The sequence below is a fragment of the Strix uralensis genome, chromosome 12 (genome assembly GCF_047716275.1).
Source record: "Strix uralensis isolate ZFMK-TIS-50842 chromosome 12, bStrUra1, whole genome shotgun sequence".
Classification (NCBI taxonomy): Eukaryota; Metazoa; Chordata; class Aves; order Strigiformes; family Strigidae; genus Strix; species Strix uralensis.
In genome coordinates this window covers 4,570,848-4,589,979 of record NC_133983.1, presented here as the reverse complement: position 1 = coordinate 4,589,979, position 19,132 = coordinate 4,570,848, and the positions used below count along the sequence as shown (strand labels likewise).

At 46.0% G+C, this 19,132-nt stretch overlaps 1 protein-coding gene across 1 annotated transcript in view; it reads left to right on the top strand.

Annotated features, from left to right (window-relative positions):
• The first annotated feature begins 10 nt into the window (after window positions 1-10).
• Window positions 11-19,132, top strand: part of NECAB2 (N-terminal EF-hand calcium binding protein 2) — an 85,903-nt gene continuing 66,781 nt past the window's right edge. Inside the window, exons 1-2 of the mRNA XM_074881556.1 lie at window positions 11-238; window positions 9,262-9,286. Of these exons, the coding sequence (XP_074737657.1) occupies window positions 41-238; window positions 9,262-9,286 (223 nt within the window). The 5' untranslated portion in view covers window positions 11-40. The remainder of the gene's footprint in view (window positions 239-9,261; window positions 9,287-19,132) is intronic.

Genomic DNA, 19,132 nt, shown 5'->3' with positions numbered 1-19,132 from the left:
GGAGGGAGTCCCCAGCTCCGGCATGAGGCCGGGCTGAGCGATGTGCGAGCAGGCAGCGCGGTACTGCCGGGCCGGCGTGCAGAGGCTCCTGCGCAAGCCTCCGCCGGCGCTCCGCGGGCTGGACGGGCTGCTGCGCTGGGTGGGGGCCAGGATGAACGACAAGGGCGTCGCCGAGCGGGAGCTGCTCGCCCCGGGCGCCGCCGCCGCGCAGAGGAAGGGCACCTCCGTCATCCTCGATGTGAGTGGTCCCCGCGCCGCCGGGCGGGGGGTGCGCCCCGCGTCCCGCACCCCGAGGGCCGGCGGCCGTGGGCAGCGCGCCGGCTCCTGCCTCCCCGCTCCCTCCCTCCCTGCCCGGCCCCGGGCCCGGCTCGGCAGCGGGGTTATTCCGCGGGCGCCGCGCCCCTCCCCGGACCGGTTGGGGACTGGCGGGTCCCGCACCCCCTTGCCGGTGTCCCGCACCCATCCAGCCCGCTCGGGACCGCCGTTATTTCCTGGGTTCTGAGACCGCGGGGCTGCGCTCGGGTCCAGCGTCTCCCGGACCGGCCGGGCAAGAGGCTGCACCCCGGCTCCTCTACCCGCTTGCCCGGACCCGTGGCTGCATGGGCAGGGGAGCGCAGCCCCCGGCTGGCTTGGCACCAGGGTTACTCCTCGGATCCTGCAACCCCGGCCTGTTGGGGATGGGGTGCGACCCAGGTCCCGCATCTCCCGGACTGGCTGGGCATAGGGGTGCCCAGATCTGGCAACCCATTTCCAGCTCCTGTGCCCCCAGGGCATGGGGTGCAGCCCGCGTCCTGCACCCACTTGTCCGGATCTTGCACCTCCCAGACTGGCTGGGCACTAGGGGCGCAGCCCAGGTCCTGCCTCCCCTTGCCCTGCACATCCTGGGACAGCTGGGAATGAGGTGCACCTTGGTCCGGCATCTCCCGGACCGGCTGGGCATGGGCGTGCAGTCTGGATCCTGTACCCCCTTTCCTGAGTCCTGCACCTCCAAAGTGGCTGGGCATGAGGGTGTAGCTCGGGTCCTGGTTTTGGTTTTTTTTTTTTTTTGACTGACTGGGCATGTGGGATGCAGCCTGTATCCTTTATCTCCTTGCCTAGATCCTGCACCCTCTGGACCGGCTGGGCATGGGGGTGCACCCCAGGTCCTGCAGCCCCTCTTGCAGGTCCTGCATCCCCTGGACCAGCTGGGATGGGGATGCACTGTACATCCTTAATCCTGGTATTAGGGTAACCGGATGGGGATGCAGGACTCCAGGTCCTGCAAACCCCCCAGTCGTGCACCATGGCTTACTCCAGGTTAGCTGGGCGTAGGGGTGCACCCCGGGTCCTGGACCCCAGTCCCTGGAGGGCTGCAGCTGCTGGGATCTGTGCAGCAGGAGCTGGGCAGCATGGTCTTGGCTGCCTGCAAGTGCATGGGACCCGGGGCTCCCCTACCCAGGTTTGGGGGGGCAGGCAGGGGTGTGCTTAGGTGCCGTGGCTGCCGTATTTATAGGCTTCCTGATTAGGGAGCTAACGAGGCTATTTGCACTTAAATGAATTGGGAGAATTGGGTAGAATCAACCGGAGTGCCAACGGTGTAATTACAGTCTTTCTGCAGCATCTAGTAATTAAACACACAGATCCTCAGCTTTGCTATCTCCTAGCTTTAAAAAAAAAAAAATAAAATGCAGTGAATGCAAAAATAAACTACTGAGCCAGTAGTAAAGGATAACTCACACTCTCCTCCAGCCTCCTCGGAGTTAGGCAGTAGTAGCACTTCCAGGCAAGCCCTTGCGTTTTCTAAATAATTTGCTGAATCTTCTACCACATCCCCGGTAGGCATTGGTATTGGCTGGCGAGTCCAAAACTCCTGACATCTCGGAGCACCCTGGGCTGACAGGCATTTCAGTTCCCTGAATGAACCGGCGCGACGGTGTGAGCAGGCTGCTTGGCCGATGGTCCGGCCTGGTGAAACGGGCCAGTGGGCAGTAGGAAAAGCTGCTTCACAGGGAAGCTGAAAGGACAAATGCAACTAATACCCTTACGTCTTTCAAGTTAACTTGTTCATTTTTTCTTATTTTTTTCTTTTTTCTCTTACCTGCCCTAAAATTACCAAAACTTTACAACAATCTGGAATCTGGGTTTCAGACAATAAATGAGGTTGGGAAGCAACGTTAAGTTTATACAAGAGGTGCTTGAGTTAGGACTGGTTTTCCACCGAAATGGTATCTAATCTGTTCAGCTTTGCCATCTTTAAATGGATTTTTCTTTTTCCCTTTGACGTTTGAGCTGAGAAAATGAGCCATGAACTTTCAGAATGGCTTAACCACCGGGAAATACAATAGAGCTTGGGTGTGCAGCTTCTGATCCTTTTTCTCTTTCACAATGGGGCTGGGAGCCCTTTCTCACCTGCTGAAAGTAGAAATGGATGCTGGAAATAGAAGGTTTGAGGGTTTGGGTTTTTTTTTTCCTCCTTCCTTAGAACTTGCTTCTCTCCTTTTTCTCCAGTTACAATAGAAACCTCAATTGAAGCTGTGGCTCCCTCTGAATCCTCAGGGATGAGAACATATTTTCCAATTAACTCATTCACGTTCTTGCATTACATGGATGTGCTGGGGAAGCAGCTAGTCCCAGCCATGCAGAGTCCCAGCCATGCAGCAGTGTGGCTTCTGGGTGGGTGGGGATGAAGTAAAAGACCTGTAAGATTTTGTATTTAACTAACATATTCAGATGAGCTGGTGTGCTATGTAGGCAGTTCATCGGGGGCTGGGGAAGGGGAGTTAAGCTTGGTTTTGGCTATGAATTAGATAAGATGGCTCTGACGCCAATGGTACGTTAGTCACGTTTTCTTCCTCTTCTGTTTTGGTTTTTTTTTGACTCAACCATTCCTGACGTGCTTGTTCTGACTCCTCCACACCATGAGGGTGGCTGGTGGGTCAGTATGAAGTTGCCTACACGCTTTCCACCAGAGAAACAAAAGTGTGGTGTTATGAGGCAAAACAGGGCTGAGAAGAACAAAATACAAGGGGGTTAGGTATCTTCTGCCATAACCTGGCTACTGCCACTTGGAGGATGAATCTTAACATAGGGCTGTTTTCAGTATTTTTCCTTTATTTTGTTTCTGTCCTTTTAGGTAAAGGTTTTAAAAAAGATTGAATAATGTTTACTAGGTCAGCTCAAAATCCTAGGTTTCCAAGTGAAAAAAGTAGCTAAAATTGCAGATTAACTAAACCCTGGTAACAAACTAAATGAAGAAGATATTTAAGTCCTAAGCATTTCCTAAAATAGGCAACAAGTAAAACTAGGGAGCAACAAATGCTCTTCAGTGATGGTAACAGATCAAGTGGAGGTAATGTGTGACTCTGGAACCAGGAAAACATCACTTTGCATTTACTGATCAGCTCTTACAATGTCATTTGAATCAGCATAAGGGGTTGGGGTTGAGCAAAGGGTCTGTACCCATCCTGCGCTCACCCTTAGGTCTCTATCTCTGGGTATTTGCTCTGTGGGTCTGGATTGCACACGGCTGCCCTTCTGCAAGAGCAGGGTTGGGAGCATGTGTAATCTGCTGTAGAGAACTAGTGTCTATCCACAGTTTATAATGTGAGATTGTGGTAATGTTCTCTCTCTGTCTTCTGGGCTGCTTGAAGATGCCCTGAGCTTCTCTCTGTACCTGCAAGGACAAAACCCCTTTATTAAAAGGAAGCTGAAACTGTCACGGTGCTGCTGAAACCCACGTATGGTGATGGTGGCATTTGCAGTCCAGAACAAACCCTCAACTGTCACAAGACTTGTGAAAAGAATATAGTGTGTGTGTGTCTGAGCCTATATTGGATCATATTGCTGAGCGTGGATGAGTCCATATGGAATATAGAGTTGAAGTGGATGGCTCTCAGGGCATGGGAAATCTCTAGACAGGTATTGCTGTCTGGGGGTAAGCTTCAGTGCTGACTTAGTGTTCTTACTCATCTCTTCCTGCCTTCACATTACTGTCAAAAACCTGTGTTGACAGCAGGAGTGTGAACCCCAGCTCATGTAAGACCTGGTCAGTCCCAGCAGCTGCAGGCAGAGATGCCCCATCTGGTTCACACCAGGGACAGCCCACTGAAGAGCTCAGCTCCGACTTGGCATCTGAAATAAGGGTCAGCCCTGGGGTATGGGTGAGCATCGCTGTGGCAGGACTGTGTGCTCCAAGGGGTGGTGACATCTCTGCCACCTTTCTGGCTTTGCCAATAGTGAGTAAATTAATTGCTTTTTGGCTTTGTTTTAAATGTCCCTGACGAAAGCAGTGCCATTCATTTCAGGTCAGATGAAGCTTTTTGTTTGATCTGTTCTGTCTTTTGCTGAAAACTAATTTTGACCCTTATCTGCCTCGTTACTTCTTCAACAGCGTCAGAAAGATAATTTCAAATCCATCTCTCCTGCTTATGGCTCCTCTTGGAACCTCTCACATGCCAAATGTGATTTGCACTTCTTCGGCCCTATGGGGTTGAGCAAGGTGTTTGGATAGAAGATACAGAGAATTTGGTTTGTGCCAAGGGTGTGTTTCCAAGATGTAGATCCAAGAACATGCACAGTTTTCCAGCTGCTTTGTCAATGAAGCCGTTCCCAGTGTAGTGTAGCCCTAACTAGCAAAGCTATTGCAGCCACAGGAATCCCTTCTCAGTCCCCTTCTGCTTTGACCTTTGTCCTTCTGTTTTTGGGTTTTTTTTTTAAGGTTGATTTACTCCCCTTCTTGTGTCCTTGTTTACCTTCTCACTTCTCTGAGTGAACTGGGAAGGCTGTAAAAGCTCTTTGTTTTTCCTCCTCCTTCATCCTCCCTTCGTGAAATCCATGGTTTGAAGTTGTCCCCTCGAGCCATGCTGGTAGGGCACAGCTGGAAAGCAGGGGCAGGGGCTGCCTGGGCTCTGTGCATTTGGGAATTGCTTGCTGCAAGGTACATAATCACATGGAAAAGTGCATCATTCTCTTCTGCTCTTCAGGGCTTTGTAAACAGGCACTTGAAATGGAGCTGTATCCAGGGCCAACGTTTATGGAAAATAACTTCTAGTGCTGTGAAGGTGGTAACATCTAATTGCAACTCTTGCCTGTCTCATGCAACTTTTTTTAGGACAGCTAGGTGAAGTCTAAGGAGAAGGTAAAAGGAGAGGCTCGGACATGATGCCAACTGCTCTTCTCTTGGGGAGACAAAAAAAATCTGCTTTGGAGTGGGAGCCCCTCTGGATGGGACAATATTTCCACACCAATGGCATATTTCTTACTGAAACACCAAAATCAAACCTCTCTCCTGTGTGGGGAACGGTCGTTAGCCTGATGATATCTAACAATTTAGACCAAAGTGACAGAGCTTTGGGTCATTATTTTCTCACATTAGTACTGGAAAGAGCAACACAGAGAGACTGTAGAAAGGAAATTCTTACCATTGCCTTGGGTTAGAGAGCTAAAGGCCATACCTGATATAAACCCTTGTCTCAGCTCCAAATGAGGTGTCAAGACTTGTAGGGAGAGGAATGGAAAGGAAGAACAGGAATGTAGGAACACAGTGAACAACTGAATCGGGTTTTTAGGTATATCTGGGTGTCTGAATGCTTTCTTATCCGTAGGCTTTCCTCACCCTTAGATTTTGTTTGTCCTCGATTCTGCACCAAGATTATGATGGAAAACAAAATTCTAGCTCAGTTGCACTCGATTGTAAATCAACATCATATTAACCTGCTGAAGGGATAATAATCGCTATGAACTCTGTAATAATTCTTCGGCTTGTTAGGGGAGTGCTTGTGTGAATTTTATTAAATTGTTGAGAAAACATCCATTAAGCAGCCTCCATTGTTGCACATTCTCATCCAGGAGCTTTGAGAAGGCAGAACTGAATGTTTAAATTTGAAACCATCAATTTTTTTCAACTTTATTATTACTACTAGTGTTTTGAATTGCTTACTTCTCCAGCCAAATATCTGCAGTAGCCATCTGAGAGTACAGCAAAAATGTACATTTTTTTTAAAAAGCTATTGGAAATCTTCACAGATGCTCCTTGCTCTAAATAAAATAAACTTTATATTCATCTAAACACCTGGTAAATGGAGTAAGTATGTGGCAGACAGCAAACTGCATGCGTTGCCTGTGTAAATCCTATAAAATGAGTTAATCTGGCCCATATTGTGGGCATCCTGTGGGCTCACCATGCGATTACCCTGTGCTTCAGGAGACTTGCTTAATAGGTTTAAAGCACAGCTGATGGGGGAGATGGTTGCTGTAGTACTTTTTGGGCTGGATAATTTCTCATTTACCATCTGAAAGCAGTGCATCACCCTGACGGTTGGAGAACTGGGGGTGATGGAGCGGAAAGAGCATCCCTGGTCAGGCTTTGCTGTGCTGCCGGCTCCTGTTTCATGAAGCCCTCGTCGGCTGGGGACGGTCCTCAGCCTGGGTAGAGGCACAGAAGCCAATTGCTGCTGAGGGCCTGGCAGGACAGGGCGCTTCTCCATCAATATTTCATCTCCACTCTCACTGACCTCCAGGGCTGCTGCCTTGACAAAGTCTAAGTGACTTTGCTGCTGAGTGATGGAGTTACTGCAAGCCTGCAGAGAGCAGCTGTGGGGTGGACCAGCTTTGCAGCCTCTGTGTTGGAGAAGATGCAGCATCCTTGCTTATATTCCATTCTTCCTGGAGCTGGTTGGAGCTTTCCTTCCTCAAGCTCCCTGGGAGCCTGGCACTGGGCTGCCCTTGGGGGTTTGCCCCACTGGTCCGCAGGGGAGGTGTAAGGGGCTGCAGCTTCAGTTCCATCGCCAGATTTTACACCTTTCCGTTAGCAAAAGCACACCACATCCTTCCTTCAGTGAAACAATTAATTCAAGCCATGAACGGAGGGCATCTTCAGGTTGTGTGTGGGAGGGCACTCTTGTTTGCTGAGCTAGAGCATAAATTCTGGGTCTTCACAGAAGCAGCGTTTTTGGCAGCATTACCAAGCTATCATGGAGTATATTATGTCTTTATCAGCCTCCTGATGCTCATTCCAGTGTTCGTACCTTGATGTACTGCCTGCCTGTGCTGACAGATGGCTTTATCTTAAATTGCTTTCCTTCCAGGTGTCCTGTGTTAAATTTTTTTGTGTGTGCAAATTTTAGGTGGTCCAATTAAGTTGGAAGAATAAATCTTGCTCATTAGCAATAAAAGCTAAACAAGTTGGTCCTGTAGAATAAACCTTGGTAGGTAACACAGCTGATGTGATCTTCCATCAACGTGTTCATTTACAAATAGTCATACTTTCTAGGAGTACCTGGGGGAGTTAAAGTCCTAAAGAGGTCACTTAGTGAAGCTAGACATAAATACCTCTATTTCTTAACATTTCTTCCATTTCTTTTTCCTCTTGCTCCGAGAGTTCATTGCAAGGTTGGTGGCTTCACAGAGCAGAGAACTGCAGATTGAGCCTTTCTTCCACTTCAAGCTACATTTTACCTATTGTTTTTGCCTTCCCATCTCCTTCTGCCAGTTGTGCTTGGCGGGGTGCTGATCTCCCACAGGACCTTAAAATATACATCGCTGCCTCTGTGTTAGACTTGATGTAATGTCTTTGTTTGAAAGCAGTGGGAACAGTAATAGAAGGATGTAGTGATGAAACAAAAAGCCAAGAAATAATCAGCATCTAGAAAGAAAAGTGCCTTATATGGAAGTGCTCGTGGGGAGTGAGGAGTTGGGGTGTCCAAGCTAGGAAAAAAGGAATATTTCACACTACGGGCAGGGCATACTGCTCACAGTTGGGTGATGTGTGCCAAAGCCACGGGGCTTGCTGGGGTCCTGCTTGTCCTGCCTGGCTTCATTCTTTCTTCCCATAGACAAGCCATGACTGGCTGGCCCTTTGAAACTCATATTTAACTTCAGTGAAGTCCATAAGTATGGAGACAGGTAGGATTTTCACCCTAAACTTCTAATTGGTCTAAAAAAATGAAGGTCAGCCCAAGAAGTAAGCAATTGTGGAGTGGTCACAAGCTGTAATCCTTGTAGGGTTTGTATGACTATCTCTTGAAGCTGGGACTCAGTGACTCCCACCATTTGGGTTTGGCTTAAGCAGAGGGTGTTTGCCTCTGCTGAAGCACACCAGAAACTCCAGCTTTGACTTTGCCCTAGGAAGCACTTTGGATTCAGCCTAGGTAGAACTTTGGGCAAAAGAGTGATTAATGTTCCTTAATTAAGCCATATTCACTTAAATAGCACATTCTGCAATTCATCTCTTGGGTTTCTTGTTTTGTGCAGCAGTTTTTCTTCTGATATTTTTTTTCTTTGTAATGATTTTATGACCCAGAAAATAAGAGGTTCTATTTTATGGCTGGCTCTGATCTGTCCTGCTGGTGCTTTTATTCCCTCCACAGGGAAATTTCTTTGTACAGCCAAAGATCTCTGCTCTTGCTCAAATTAATAGGGTCAGGTCTGAAGAGACGATGAAAATGTTTTCCCTTTTCTGTCCAGTTTATGAGCATGTTAATTTTTTGGTAATTTATGCACAAACCTGTGTTAGCAGCCGTTTTTGGCAGAAACCTGTAAGATTTCAACCCTTGCATAAGCCTTTTGCTATTAATTTCATTGTGTCAGGGGACTATTCCTAAGATGAGACTAGTCAGAAAAATAGCAGTTGTTTCTGCTGTTTTTCTCCCTGGCAAATTCTACTGTACTACACATTATTGCAATTTTTTTTTTCTTCTGAAAGGGCTATCTGATTCTTCTCTGTGGGCTGTTCATCCACACTGTAGTTTTAAGTCTAAATATAATTTCCTTCCCACACAGAAAACATGCTTTTTAAAAAAAATATTGTAAATAATTTGTTTCAGAAGTGCAGAATTGTGAAACTTGGTTTAAGAGATATTATTGATGCTAGAGAAATTGGCTGGACTGGCTGCATGGCTGTTGTAATTTTTTTTTAATGGGCATTTTTCTTGTGTTGGATCCACGCTTTCAGCTTTCTTCTGTGAGGGAGATGGGAGATGCTGGAACTGCTGGAAGCATTTTGTGTTGTCTTTATTTTGCTAGCTAGCCCTTTTCCACCAGTTATTCCAAAGGCAACCATGTTGATATTCTGCCCTGGTAGTGGTTGTCTGTCATATGGGTCTGGAGGTGATGAGCTGAGTCTTGGGAAGGGTGAGCTCAGTAAGGCACCTGAATTGGCTCTTGGGGGGCTGGAGCACGTGGTCCTGCCCTGTGCACAGGGTGGAATATGGTGCTGGTGCTAAGGGCTTCACTCTTTCAAGTCAAACAACATAGTGAAAATGTTTCTCTCTCTTTCAATTCTAGATTTTCAGAAGAGCGGACAAAAATGGTAAGTCTGTATATTCATGTTTCACATTTCTTGATCGAACTTTTGTCAGTATTACCATTTTTCCTGATAGTAACATCGAACTGTTTAAATGTCCTTTAGTTTACTGGGTCTGACACTGATACGGCCTAAACATCAGAAAAGGTTTGGTTGTTTCTTTGGTTGAGACATTCTTAGAGTAGCTGTGGTATCAGTGTCCAAGTCAGCATGGCAAGATCCACCAGATTTGGGGCAATTTCACAAAAAAGAACTAACAATAAATAGCCACTAAGTGATAAATGAGGATCCACCTCTCAGTAATCTTGGAATAGCTTTGCAAAACAGACCTGATCTGTGAATATTCGTAGTTTGGTTCCTGAAGGACTGGACACACGCATCGAGGAGCAACATGTATTAATGTGTTTTCAGTCTGTGCCTGTAGAAGGCTGAACAACTTCGCTGAGCCTAGTGTTGTCCTTAGATAGGGAATAACGCGGAGGTGTCTTCATTAAATAACTTGGGATCCCGAAAGGAGAGAGCTGCTCTGCTGTGAGATAACGTAGTTATAGGAAAAAGAGGCAATGGGTCCAATTCCAGGGTCTCTCTCCACCTTGAAAGGCAAGTTAATTTTAGCTCCTAGCTAAAATCCCAAGAGCTAGTCTCTATTCTTTCCCTGATGTACAAGAGGAGAATTAAATATGCATCAAAACTCTGTGTGTTTGCAGAGGGACATGTGGGAGGGCTGTGCAGAGGAGCACAGGGGAGAGTTTGTTTTTTTCCTACCAGATACCTGATCTCTGCAAGAGCTTGCAGACACATATGATCACCCCTAGGTAAGGCAGTGAAGGATGCTGTGAGCTGGCTGGCATATAAGCAGCAAATGCCCTGTTAACGTGGGCATTTGGTTATAACAACTGACACAGTAATAAGACACTGAAATTTGTTGCTTGGATAAGCTGAGCAGTTGTGTGAAGGAAGGGGAATGCTGGGGGGGCTGGCGTGGGGGGGAGAGCACTCCAGGTGCCCCTTACAGGGAAGAATGAATTTGTGCTCTTGACACCCAGACTGTCGTACTTCACAGCCTCCTGAGCACTTAATTATTGCCTCATCAGAGACCTGGAGGTTTTGGCTGATAAAATATTAGATGCTGTTTCTGAGAGATACTGCCTGCTTGCTTTCTGCTGGCTGGTGTGCCTGCCCCCATGGAGCTGAGTGCTGGGGTTGCCAACTTGTAATGAAGTCTTACCTGCCACTTGCTCTCCATCAGGAGAAGTCTGGTGAGATTTTTGGACTACAATTTTCAATGTCTTTGTTGCATGCAGATACTGGGCTAAAATCTGTGCTTAGTTATTTCCATCTCGGTTTGAAGTTGTAAATGCCACTCCAAACTTCGACCTGTGAAACTGTTCCTTGCTAAGCCCGTGTTTAGCCTCCCTGCTGCTGGAGCCTCCTTCCAATTTTCAGGACAGCCTCTGTGTAGGGCATCTGAAATCAAAAGCAGTGACTTTTCTTTTCAAGAACAAATGTTACGCTGCTGAACAAAGCTTGAAAGGATGCACTTTAATATACTGGTCTTGATGTAGTTATTTCCAGTGACTGCTTTTTGAGCTCTGCCAAATGACGCTGCGCTTTTGTTTTAGTCTCAACAAAATTTATAACACCTGTGACAGGGTTGAAGAATCAGTACTCAAAGTACAAAATCTTATCCTGGCTGTTGTGCCAATATTAAGGCTTTTCTAGGATGGGTGAGCGGAGCAGCTCAGAAGTTGCTCTTGAAGCTTTGGTATTCCCTGCTCACTGCAGCATGATGGAAGGAGCTGCTGCCTACCAGGGGCAGACAGACACGTCTTTCCAACCCAGCCAAGAGGGCAAAGCTGTCATTTTGGCGGTTTTACCACATCACAAGGTTGTGGGGGTTAAATCTTAGTGCATCTCTCACCACAGGGACAGCTCTCTTGGTGTATTTGATAGGTGCTAGTGGCAAGCCATGAATCTGTGTTTTGTGGCGTGGGTGATAGCTTGGGGAAACGATGAACCTTTGGACCCTCTTGGTCTGCTCCGGTGATGGGGATCTGAGAAGAAAGATGTACCTTTGGAAAACTGGTGACTTTTGCTGACTAGTTGCCTTGCTGTTGTTGAAACCCATCCAAAGCTCCTATTTTTGCAACCTTATACTCTGTTACTAATGATGGGCAGACACTCCTTCAGTGTTTTAGCATGAATAACAGGTAAAGGCCAAAGAGCAAACCTGTTGTTTTTACCTCTATCCCTCACACTGAGAAAAATGTGCCCAGCTCTTCTGTGATCTTCTCCCTGGACGTTCTTCCCTTTGTAAGGCTCAAGTGATCCATGTGGATAACAGGCAGGATCACTCCACTGCATGTGGACAGGAAGACAGTGAGTGGCTCAGGTACAGCATGACACTTAAAAGCATTTTCTTGTCCTGCTCATCCAACCAGAGAGAATTTGATCAAAGAAGAAGAGATAAATACCTCAGGCACCCAAACACCTCTGTCCAGCAGACATACCCTCCTGGGGGCTAGGTACCCCATAACATAGTGTCCATGGGGAACACTGCTCATGGTTGAGTACTCTTTTTGGTTGGCCATGCTGTGCAGACATGAAAAGGTGTTCACCCCTTTGCGGGTATTCCCCTGGATGCTGTTTGTCCGAACATCTTTCTTCCATGTTAACCAGTAATATCCCAATTAAAACTCAATCAGGGATGCTTGCATGGATCGGAAGAACTGAAGCTCTTCTTGTCTAGGTCACAAAATGTTAAAATGAGTGTGGATTGCCAGTGACATGTCTGCCACTGGGTAGCTGTTAATGCACTGGGTGTAAAGGTGATGGGCTGACTTGTCAGGACCTGTAATCAGCTTGGGGTGGTATGAACAGGCACCAGCAGGACAAGCCCTACCTCGATGCCTGGTGGTTAAATTGGTGGTTTGTTGTCAAAGATGTTGCTGGGCGGGAATTTGAACTGCTCAGGGTGAGAGCTGTCACTGCCAGGGTGCAGCAGACCTGAGTGCTAGGCTTGCAGGGGGGTGAGGAGACCAAAACCTCTCAGCACAGGCAGAAAAGGTACCCCTCAGCCCTGAAGAGACTGCTGGCTGCAATTGCTCTTCTGCAATTTGTCCTGCCTCTTCCTAACCCTGGATGGGCACTGCAGGGAGTATCACTGGCTCTGTTAATAAAGGCCAAATGTTCTCTGAAGAAAGAGTTATCTCCATCTCTGCTTCCACTCTCACTGGCTGCAGTGCATGTGACCTACAGCTACATTGTTTGGACAACACAATGCCATGCTCTCCATGGGACTAATGCTGCCAGGCAAATGGGACTCTGCCTTTTCTTTTTTATGATCTGGATGACAGGCTGTCACAAAGTAGAATTAAGTGGCAGCTCTATCCCCACGTTGGTTCCTGCAAGGTGAGGTGGCCCAGCATGTGTCAATCTCAGCGTGGCTGCTTTCTATCCCACTGAGTAGGGTTGTCTCTGTGATCTTGGGGCTGTCTTCTGAAGGACTGTACGTCCTGCAGTGGTTTTCTCTACATTGTTCTAGATGCCGCTTTTTTTTTTGAGACAACATCTGCCAGTCATGGTGGCCAGCTTCATCAGCCATTTGTATTTGCTTAACTCTTGATAACAGAGTTTGTCACTCTTCATAATGAGCTTAGTATGTTCTTCCACAGCCTTTTGGGGTCACGACTTCCCGCACCCGCCCCTTCAGCCCCCTGCAGCTCACAGCAGCTGCTGCAGGAGACGTGCGGGAATATTTCCCTCTGTACAGCCTCCCTGCAAACTGTGGCTCAGATGTTTCCAGAGCCAGAGGTAATATCTTTGCATTTAATATCCCTAGAGATCTCTTTTTCACAATTTTCTCTTTGACATCCTGGCCTTTAATTTATTGATTTGTTGAAATTCAGTCTCTTTATGGCTTTACCTGGTACAGCTCCAAGGAACAGTGGAAGCATCAGCCTGCTGCTTGCATGTCTCAACGCGGGTGGCCTGTGTGCTGTACACAGCCCTCCACTGAAAAATGAAAATCTTACACTTTTTGATTTTTGTCAGAATCCCAGGCAGGGGCCCTAAGCCCTGGACAGGCTGCTGAAAACACAAGCTCACAGGTTCCCAAAATATTTTACTCTGTTAAGAGGTTTCACACCTGCAGAGGTTCTTGTCTGTCAGGGACTTTGCTCTTTTTAATTAACCAGCTGAGACGAATCATTATGGGGAGCTGGGTGCTGGTGGCATACTGGGGGAGTGAGCTCCTAGGGGAGAGCTGGCAGCTTTACCCAGAACTGGCAACTCTTGCTTTCTGCCATTGTGCTAAAGCCCCTCTCATAGACCTATGTAGGAGCCCTACAGAAATAGGGGAAAAAATCTGAAGAAAACATCAGCTCTTGCCTTCTAGTTTTAACTAGAACTTCTCGTGTAACTTTTGCCATCCAGAGGTCAGATGATTAAAGGGTCAACCTGAAAGACAAAGGGGGATTGTAAGCTTCAGGAATTGTTCCATTTATTGTGCAGATTCCTACAGTCAAGAGGTCTTAAATTTATAAATCTTTTCAGCATCTTGAGTTTGTTTTTTTTTTTTTTTTTACCCCAGCCTGGTAGAAATGGCATGTATTGTGTTAAAACAACGTGGCTCGTTCAGACACGGTAACTATGGAGCCTGATCATGTGAATTCAAGAGCTTCTCCCTCCTCCTCTTCCTTCCAAACTCCTCGACATAAATTGTTAATTCATGTAAAATTGGACTTTCTTGGTGCAAGATGCTAAAACACATTATTGTTCCTGCCATGTTCAGATACTTGTATCAAGGTGATTTAATTCAGTGCCTACATGTACTAAGAGACTGCTGATGAGGCAGCTCTTGCTTGTTAAAAGACATCTTGGTCTCCTGCCTCAGAGAAGTGAGATTCTGTCTCTAACGTGAGTTAAGTCCCCAGCCTTTCCTCCATCGATGACACCATGCAGCTGGACTTACTGCTATCTGTATAATAAACTTGGCAAACTGTCTGAATAGCACACCTTGAAATGGTGAACATGTTGGAGACATCTGGATAAACTTGCAAATGGTCTGAAAAAAAGGAGGAGGACTGGGGTGTAACCTTCTGACAGTGAATAATTCAACTAGCTCTAGTCATGCTTTGCAGAGGCATGGTTGTTAGTCATTCAAAATAATCCTTTTATTCTGTGTAGGAGTGTTTTTCCTTTCTCTGCTAATAAATCCACCTACTGTCTTGTAATCCTCCCAATCCCAGTAAACAATACTTAATCGTTTAATTGGCATGTGGTAGGAAAACAGAGGCATCTTCTTTTAGGCTGGTGAAGCAGAGCTGTCGATCATCTGAGTTATCTACTGTGTACTTTAATCCTCTCATTAGAAAGCTGTTAATCAATTATAAGTTAAATAGCTCAGGATCCCCTCTGAAAGATTAAGATGGTTTTATTTTGACAGAACAGTGTAACTGCTAACCATCATAGAAATGTTGCTTCCTGAAAACTGAAGTTTTATTATCTTGAAATCTCCAGTCATTGCAACTACCCAACTCCCATATCTTGAGTGTAACTAAACATGAAGTGCATCCAGCTTTAATCTTGTGGTTTAGTTCAGTGGTTTTTGCTGTAATTACTAGATCTTGTTCATGGAAATGCCTGTCAGTCTGCCCCATCCATGGGGCTGGCTTGCTTGGCACTGGGGGTTGGGTGGTTTCCTCTGGATCTCTGCTATGGAAGAGAAGAGATGCGAAAGAAAATATGCCAAAAACTTGGCGTATGGTTATAAAGCACCTACAGAAAATGGCAGGAGGAGCTGGCAGTGGTGCAGTATTTCACTTGACAGTGACTAGGGATGAGTTAGCACTGTGGTTTGGTCAGTGTGGCACCTTCCTATTGCTGCTGTCCTTCTATGACTTCTACACCAAGAACTGGCCCAAACTGTTGTTCTTCTCCCTTGAATTTATCATATCTAGAGAAGGTGTGGATGGGAACAAAGCCATTCAACACATGCTGTCTTGGACAGCTTCTGCTGTTACCAAAAATGAAACACAATGAAGTGTGAACATGGATTAAACTAATTGATCTAAACTAAATTTTCAATTGATCTCCATGATCAGCTGAAGGCCTGTAGAGGACGTAGCAGAGCTATAAAGGAAAAAAGGGAGCGTGAACAGCAGGAACAGGTGGTTGGAAAGGGCTTCTTGGTTAAGAGCCACAGAGGGCAATGGAGTTGTGCCCATTTCTATCCCAGTAGGGCTTGTCCTTTAAATAGCTGCACACAGATATCTGTTAGTCACTGAAGAGCTCATTAAAGGAGATTTATGCTGTTATTCTTTGTAAGTAAAGGTCTGCATATTCCAGGGTTGTTTTTTTTATGGCATCTGATTGCTGGGCAAAAAACTTTCATTTTGGAGTTGTTCTGAGTTTAAAAATAGCAGGCATCTATTATTAATTACCTTGTTACGCTATTGAAACATTTTTTTAAAATTACTTGATTAGAATTTAGTATGGTAATTGTCTACAAGATGGTTGTAGGACTTGAAGTACTTATCTCCCCACCTTTCCCCATCAATTTGAGGCCCTTCTGGAAAATATGCTTGCACAGGACTTGAATGGTGTTAAGCAGCTGGGACTTCAATAATATGGCACCCAAGGCATCAAGGAAGAGAAATGAAGACGTTGTAGCTTTGGGTGCTTTTATCAGACCTTAAAAAGATGCCAGGTTAGGGCTGTGATACTGCCGTATATATATCAGAATAAAAAGACTCCAAACACCTAGTAAGCCTCCTGTTGCACATACATCTTTCTTCCACAGCCACAACTCTGCACCTATTTTGAAATTATGCTTTCACTGTGAGCTCCCGGGAGTGTTGCAGTCCCTGCCGTAATGGGCTACCACTCATCAAAACCACTTATCTTCCAGAACTAGGTAATTACATTCTGCGTGGCTACTGCTCCTCACGCACAGGGAAAACCTTGAGCTATTCATATCCCGCTGGTGCGTCCAAATTAAATCATTAGTTCTAAGTGAGAATATTTATAATTCTTGCATAACAAAAACAGTATTAGCAGCCACCCACATATAAGTGGAAAAATGCAGTGATGAATCAGGTTTTCTAAGTATGGATAAATCTGGTACGTTCTTCCATGACCAGACGACCAGTCTGAATGTATTTATCTTTTTAAAAAAATAAATTAAAAAAGATTTGCATTTAGATAGTCTAGATTTCATGTGACAGTCAAAAAGCACCTCGTAAAACTGTGTGATGGCTTTTATTTACAAGGAGAAAGTTTGAATCTGTTTTCAGTTATTTGGACTCCTGTTTAATTTCCTAGCTCTCTCTATTGTACATTCAGTTATCCTTCCAAGTCCTTGCAAAGTTCACAGCACATGGTTTTGAAGAGATGACATCTGTCTAAATCCGGACATGCTGTTCCCAAAATAATAAACAAACCTATCAACCAGATGATGAATTTTTAGATAATGTAAAAATTGTGAAAGGTGGCTGCTGGCCACACTCTACAGACTGTCACTAGATGTGTCTAGTGCTTCTGTCCCCCCTTTAACCCTATGAATTTAGGATTTGATTTTCATCATTGACTGGCTTGAAAGGCCACTTCTCAGCTGCTTGTGCCCTTTCAGGGATGCTTTTTTCAACAAAGATATAAAGGTATCTGGTGCACACTGAGGTGAGCAGCAGATGTGAAGAGCTGAGAGTTTTTAGGACCTGTTTTTCTTCTCATGTCATTTCCTGTTAGCAAATGCATGTTAGAATCAAGGAGTGTTTATACTTTTTAGGCTGGACCACCTTAATTCTGCAGAGCAGACCTTGAATTAGATGCATAGGGTTAGGACTTCATTAACAGCTGCATCCTTGCAGCTAGAGGCTGACAGTTATGCGGCGTCCAGCTTTAATCCCATGCATGGTTTGCCTAGTACAAGGCTTAAGCCAGAGAAGGTTTGAAGTGGGCAAATCTAGCCCAGAAACTCCCCCATAAACTCAAACCATTGATGTGGCCAGCACATGAGCTTTAATTTCCACAGAAGAAATGTCCATATCCCACCTATTCTGCACAGCACCAATTTATGGCCCATCACTCTCTAAAATTGTTATTCCTGTCCTATTCCTAAAGCTTTTTTCCTGCTGAGAGAGCAGGCTACCAGAACAGAAGGTACCATGAAAGCCTTCATGGACGGCGGGGAATGGAGGTACTATTGGTCTGAGTGTGACCTGTACACAGTGATGTGCAGGGAATGGGGCTGGGGAGTTATCCACAGCTGGGAAAGTCGCTCTGTTTAAACAGAGTGCTTGGCCTTCCATGCAACTGGCTTGCTGACATGTCAGATGATACCTGATAGCTCAGGTGCCTGACTGGGATTGTGCAGAATGCTCTTTCCTCATTATTCAAGGTACAGATTGTTGCAGAGTTAGTAGCTATCATCTGTGCCCTCGCCCTTTTGATGTAAAACCTGCAGCTAAAATAACAAGCCAGACTTAAAGAAAAAATAGCATCACCTAATATTTGGCCTTTTTCAGGCGTGCTTGCCAGCCAGCAGTACTCACTGCCTTGTGACTGTAAAGCATATTTGCACGTTGGCTGCCCTCTCTGCCCAGCACCTTCCCTTCTCGTGGCTGCTGAGCTTTTCTCTCGTCCCTCTCTCAAAAATTCAGGTGTTGAGTGAAACACATGGTAAAAGTCAGAAATTGCTGTAGCCTTCAAGGCTTCCTGACATTTCTGCGTTGATGATAAATGGATTTGAACCTCAAGGACAGTCGAATACATAAACACAAAGATTTCACACCTTCATGCTTTCTTAATAGGCTGTACCTCAGTTCATCAAAAAACTGAGATGGTGATGCTGACCCCGAGGGTTGTCTTCCTACAAGTGCTGTCTGAGCAGAAGTATCCGCCCTCGGGCCATCGCTGACCCCCACTATCTGCTGGACCTCGCTCAGAGGGGTCAGACACGGAAGAGCAGGCTAAATCAAAGCTTGTGCATTGGAAACCACCTACCAGTCTGACCCATGCCTGGATTTCCAGCCTGACCCATCAATTGAGCCCTCTTGCTGACTGCATTTATCACTGTTAGGTTCAGGTGGTGTGAGACCTGCCTGCCCTCGGGCATCCTCCTATGGTCCATCAAACCTCTTGCTCTCAGGAAACATTGCTCCCTGTACTTAGCAAATGCTGATCTGGCAGAGCAAAGAAATGTCTGCGTTTGGGCTCCCACTAATTAATGCAATTGTGTTGCATTGGGAAGTGGGGCACAGCCTAGCTGTGTTCAGCCTTTAAGGTGGGTTTGTGTGTGTGTGTGTGATGGAGCTTGAGCATTTCGATAGGCAATGCTCTTTTTCTGCTGTATCCATTCTCTCATTTGGCTCCTCTTTCAATTCCTTTAATACAGAGAGTCAGAGACAAACAGCAACACTTGGGTGTCCCCAGGAGATGTGGGGAGGGGACATTGAGCAGGGATTACTGTTTTAGCCTGGCAATTTGAGGCTGAACATTTGATCTGGGGGGCAGCATTTCCAAACACTCCTGGTTTGCTTTGAAGCTCACCAATTAAGGATTGACATACGACGCAACCCGTAGAAGACGGGTTTATTTTCTTCTTCTCTCTGTGGGTTGGGAGATGTGGGTTTTCTTCTGCAAACCTCATTAGAGACTTCAGGGTGGACAGGAACGAATGGGATATATTATCGTAACAGATTTAATGGCCTTGTGCAAGTTGTGGAGGGTGGGAGTAAGGGATTGTGGTTTCCCAAAAAGACTTTGAAAAGCCGCTCAATTAGCCAAGAGGATTTTTAAAGACATTTCTTTCCGGAGCCAAAGTTGAGAGATTTAATTGGGGGCTGCACAGTA